This window comes from Myotis lucifugus, unplaced genomic scaffold, assembly GCF_000147115.1.
Source record: "Myotis lucifugus unplaced genomic scaffold, Myoluc2.0 scaffold_80, whole genome shotgun sequence".
In the NCBI taxonomy this organism is placed as follows: domain Eukaryota; kingdom Metazoa; phylum Chordata; class Mammalia; order Chiroptera; family Vespertilionidae; genus Myotis; species Myotis lucifugus.
Genome location: NW_005871128.1, coordinates 678237 through 684236, shown reverse-complemented (window position 1 = coordinate 684236; position 6000 = coordinate 678237). Strand labels below are relative to the sequence as shown.

At 33.5% G+C, this 6000-nt stretch overlaps 1 protein-coding gene across 1 annotated transcript in view; it reads right to left on the bottom strand.

The window, feature by feature from the left end:
• Window positions 1-389: 389 nt before the first annotated feature.
• Window positions 390-6000, bottom strand: part of TINAG (tubulointerstitial nephritis antigen) — a 77729-nt gene continuing 72118 nt past the window's right edge. Inside the window, exons 10-11 of the mRNA XM_006090706.3 lie at window positions 5954-5999; window positions 390-739 (exon numbers count right to left, since the gene is read on the bottom strand). Coding sequence (XP_006090768.1) covers window positions 605-739; window positions 5954-5999 — 181 coding nt within the window. The 3' untranslated portion in view covers window positions 390-604. The remainder of the gene's footprint in view (window positions 740-5953; window position 6000) is intronic.

Sequence of the window (6000 nt, the reverse complement as noted above, 5' to 3'; positions counted from 1 at the left end):
TTATGTGCTATTAAATAGAACCACAAAGAGTAGTTATTTGCTGTGGAGAGTTACTTTACTTTTGTGTCCAGATTGAAAATTAGTTTTAGACAAATGAAAAGAAACAAGATGTTAGCTTATTGAGAGAAACAATAATCTATTTCCATTGCTTTTGACTCAACATAAACAAGCTCTGAATTAAGAAGGCATTATTTGGTTGGAAAAAAAATTGGAAAGATGCTAAATTGGCATTTCCATTGCTTTTGTTGTCTAAAGTCCTCATTGGTCAAAGAGAGAAACCATTTTGTTTACGAATAAATGCAATGGACTTTTCAGACAAGTGCCATCACACTGTGAACTATCAAAGTCAAAAAGAATGTGGTCATGAGATAAAAGTAAAGATAAGCTGGGAACTTGAAAGGCATGTGGCCACTCTGCTGTTCCCTCTGTTTTCATATACTTGGTAATGTAAAGAAAGCAGGAGCAGAGAGCCTGGGATAAAACAAGAAAACAGGCAGATCACAATAACAAGGTGAAGAGTGCGCTGTCACAGAGAACCTCGCGCCACTTAATTTCAATTTAAGGGGTTACTGCAATGCATGGCCTATGGAAATTTAATGATACGTTATGGTTCGTCTGAACTTGTCAGCTGGCCCCATGCTGCGATAATCAACTTTTCAATGTCAGACTCATTTACTCCTCGAAGAATCCTGAAATAGCCGTTCTCTCCCCATGACTTTCCCCAGGAATTGGCAGCAATCTGCACAAAAACAACAACAAAAAAATGAAAAAGTTGAGTATCACACTTTGATATTTTTAAATCCTGCCTGTAAAAACAAAGGGAACTCATAGATAGCTTTACATATCTTTAGACTTATTATAAATTATAATTATTAAAAACCTAAATATTTTCTAAACAATAATAAAATGGTTATACCATTCATCAGTTAGATGACTATGCATGCACATTTATGTTGGCAACAGCCAGAATTGGTGGCCTCAGGGGACATACAAGCTACAGTTATCTACTATGTGACTGGCCCAGGGCTGGGCATGTGAGCAAAGATAAATTATGCATTATGCTGTGTTTAGGGAGCTTATATTCTAATGAAATGCAATCAACAGAAGGCAAGTGCTGAGGTAGAAACGTGCAGATGTGCTCTGGAAGTCAGCAGAGGGGCATCTCGCCTATCTGGATGGTTCAGGGAAGTTTCATGCGGAACATGCCACATGAGATGCATGTTAGAGCTTGAGCATAAATTAGCCAGATAAAAAGAGAAGGAGGGAGATTCAGGTAAAAGGAAAAAGGAAGAGCAGAAACACCTAAGCATGAAGCAGCATGAAACTGAAATTAAGCAATGAAATTGTTATAAAATTAGATCATAAAACACAAGCAGGTGGTAGGTTATGAGGCTGGCATGTGAGGTAAAGAATTCCATACTGAGAAAATAATAGTGAAGATAATGTCAAGTATTTTAGTTGCTTCCAGCATGAGAGCAAGCTGGATTAAAATTTTCCTTGCAATATTTTGTAGGAAATGAGATGGATGGATTTAAGAAGGTAGACACAAGAGGAAGGGAAACTAGCATGTAAACTTGTCATAATTAAGTTGGAAGGCTTAGCAGGGGCAGGGAAAATAGGAAGAGAAAGAGAGATGTTCAGAAAGTGAAGCCATTAGGAATTAGAAATTTTCTTTCATTTTTTTATTTTATTTTTAAAATATGAGGATGTTAGCAAGGGAGTTGGGATAGGTCCAGAATGACTCTTGGGTTTAGAGCCTGAGGGAGTACGTGCATAGGAAAGCAAAACAGATCAATGCAGTGTCTAAAGAACAACACGAAGGCCAAAAGGGCACACAGAAGGGAGTCAGCTGACCACAACTAAACGCAACAGAAAAGCCCAGTCGGATAATAGCTGCAATTGTTCATGGGCTGGTAAATTAGAGATTTCACAACAAGAGCCTCTACACTTGCCTCACATTCACCCTACACTGAGCCTGAGATGGAAAATTTTCTTGGATGTGATCTACAGTGATATTCTCAAGGCATGTATTGTTGCAGTGAGTTTTTTACTGTTTACTACCATGTAAGTGAGGGCAGATTTACTCAGCATCAAAATTGTTGGCTTTAAAAAAAAATCTGATTTTCATAATTTCTTTTAAGATTGGACTCTTTTGCCTGGACTCTTTTGTATGAATTTTAGGATTATTTTATCAATTTCTGTGGAAAATATCTAAGTATCCACAGAGCCTAAGGATCTTTTTATACTATTGTAATAGACTTTTTAGTGTCTCTTTTTTAGATAGTTTGTTCTTAATGTGTAGAAATGCAACTGATTTTTGTGTTTATTTTGTATCCTGCAACTTTACTGAACTTATTTATTAGTTCTAATAGATTTCAATGAAGTCTTTTTTCCTATATATAAGGTCATATTATTTGCAAACAGAGACAGCTTCACTTCTTCCTTTCCAATTTGGATGCTTTTAATTTCTTTTCCTTGCCTGATTGCTCTGTTAGGACTTCCAGCACTATATTGACTAAAAGTAAGAGTAGACATCCTTGTTTTGTTCCTGATCTTAGCATGAAAGCTTTCAACCTTTCATCATTGAATCCAATGTTTACTGTGGGTTTGTCACATATGGCCTTTATTATGTCAAGGTATGTGTTTTCTAGACCCAATTTTCTGAGTATTTTTATCATAAAGGATGTTTGTTGAATTTTGTCGAATGCTTTGCTGTACCAAATGAAATGATCATATGAATTTTATCTTTTGTTTTATTACTATGGTGCATTAAATTCATTGATTTGCATTTGAACTATCTTTGTATTTCACAGATAAATCTAACTTGATCATGATATATGATCCTTTCAATGTACTGTTGAAGTCAATTTGCTAGTATTTTGCTGATAATTTTTGTATCTATGTTCATCAGGGATGATGGTCTACAGTTTCCTTTTGTTGCAGTATTCTTATCTGGCCTTGTATCAGGTTAATACGGGCCCCATAAAAGAAATTTTGGAGTGTGCCCCGCTCTTCAATTTTTGGGGGGAAGAATTTGAGAAGAATTGGCATTAATTATTAATTTAATGTTTGTGGTAGAAATTACCAGTGAAAACATTTCGACTTGGGCTTTTCTTTATTAGGAAGCTTTTGAATACTGACTCAACTTCTTATTCACTGTTCTGTTAAGATTTTCTATTTCTTCATGATTCAGTCTTGCTATATTGTATGTTTCTAGGAGCTTATCTATTTCATCTAGGTTATCCAATTTGTTGGGCAAATGTTGGTCAAAAGGTACAAACTTCTAGTTATAAGATGAATAAATTCTGAGGATTTGATATACAGCATGATTATAGCTAAAAGCAATGAATTGAAACCTTGAAAGGCGGCAAGATAATTTATCTTAAATCATCTCACCATACACACAAAAAAAATGATAACTATATAAGGTAATGGATGTGTTAACAAACCTTATTTTGGTAAGCTTTTCCAATACTTAATGTATATAAAATCATCACTTTATGCACATTAAACTTACTTCAAACTTAGTCTCCTGACACACAAATTATACATATGACATAAAGATGGGTGATGTTTACTTTCACTTCTCCCAGAAATACTTTATCTTCATATACCATGAGAATTAGATCTGTAGCCATTTGTCTAGTTAAGTGATCTGATCCCAAAGGATAATAAAATTTCTCTTATCTCCCCAAGAGGGCCAACATGTTAGAGACTAGACAAGGTCCTAAATTAAGAGCCAGGGTGCCGAGAGTACTGGAATATTATCTCCCTTGGTGTTTACCTGTCAAAAATGATGAAACCCATCTTTTGAAGAAATTATCTGGCATTTATCTGGCCCTTGAAAAGACATATTTGTATTCCTAAGGGCAAGGGTAAGAACAAGGTACTTTTTTCAGCTCATCTTAATGGAATAAAAGGATGTGTGTGTGTGTGTGTGTGTGTGTTTCCTCTCCTTTTAGGAAAGGAGGAGTTTGCCTGTCTCTCTCCTCTGTATAAATGGAGAAAATCCATTGTTTTCTGTCGTTCATTTATGGAGTGTAAACTGCTACCTCTATAGAAAAATTCCATTGGCTCTTAAGCTCTATCACAGCCCCTGGAAGACTCAAGGGTGGGGAACCAATGCTGTGACATCTGGGTGCTGATTTTGTGGTACCAATAGGAACTCTTTTCTTCTGACCCAAGTGCCTTAATACCAGTGGGACAACATCTCAGGCTCTTCACAATTCTTGACAAAACAGTTCAACAGTACTTAAATATTTTATAGCTTAATTAAAGCAATGTTAAATTTTATACAAAAGTAAATAATTTCAGTGACTTGATTGAATGCATAGATTAATGTTATTCATTCACTCATTAAACAAATATTGTTTATGTTCCTACTATGTACCAGTAACTTTGCTTTGTTTTTTGGATACACTGGTAAATAAAGCAGATATGATTCTGGCCCAAAATAAATATATATACAGTTTAGTAGAAAAAAAGTCAGAGCATTTTTAATAAAACAAAATATATAAATTTTCAGTCTGATTCTTGTATCTTTACAACTTGTGTTAAACAATTCCCAAAGAATCATATTAAAAGGAAATCCTGCCCCTATCCCCATGAAATAAACTTTTCTTTAAAATTTTTTGATAAGTAGTAAGTTCAGAATTGATAGTAACAACAACAAAAGTAGTTTAAAAGGATAGTGTGCATGTTTTGAATATATGAGTGTGAGTGAGTGTGTATGCATTGTGTGTGTGTGTGTGTGTGTGTGTGTGTGTGTGTGTGCTACCCGTGGGGCTCTAGGATGGAAATGATGAGGTTAAAGATAAGAGAATCACAGTTTTCCTTTGCACTTAACATTCATATTCATATTTACTCAACACATGTTTACTCAACAAATTGCTATCGAGGGCTATATGCTAAGAACTGTTGTGAGATAAATATATTAATCAAAAAACTTGTTTTTGTCTTTAAATACTATATTATTATATGATTGAATAACTATTCAAATTCACTTAATAAAAATCTCATTCAGAAACTTAATTGTAGGTATTCAAATAACATATCTTTCACATATTAATTTTAACTCTTTAACATTAATATTATTGGCTACTTCAAGCTTTATTTTAATGAGAAAAATAATATCTAAGAAAGCTGAGTTTATGTACAAAGATGCATCATTCTACTTTAAGTTCCCATATATCAAGACAGATACAGACACATACTTGGGTGGTTGATTTTTGTGAGTAATTTGTAAAGAAACCTAAAAACATGTCACTCTGGTAAGTACAATTCCTAATACATAGTGTTTTATAAGTTATAACAAGCCCTCTACTGTATGCATTCAAATTCAAATAAATATTATCACCTTTTATACTATTTCTAAAAAACAAAAAGTGTATAAGGACTTGAGACAATTCATCATAGTTTATTGGAATCAACTGAATATTTTAGGTAATATATTTCAATATTTTAAACTGTTTCTTATATGTAACTTTCTATTATTTTTCAGACTAGACATTTTCTCTTTTTCCATAAAGAAACCTGTGTATATTATAATTGGCAAAAACAAAATCAAAGCACTTTACCCCTATATATAAATAATTGATGCAAATGTTACAAAAGCATAATCCATAGCAAAAATTCTGTAAGAAGACAATATTGATTGACATATATGAGAGAAGTCTAACCATTACTTTAAGTTTAATATAGATGATAATAGAAAAAAATTCTGATTCTCATTTTGAAAAAAATATTTTTTTATAATTTGAAATAATAGTCATTTAGGAAAACTATCACTATAACATTAATTATTGCAATGAGTTTTGCATTGGAGAAAATACCAGTATTACAAACAATAGTTTGGTGACTTAAGATGTGATGAAATAATACAAAGCAGGGGATAGAGACACAGATGATTCTAAAATGTTCACTTCACAGTAGAAATTCAAGTAGAGTTACATACCCAAAATTTTTCTTTTCGCCCCTGGGCTCCTCTCAGTGTGCCCCATC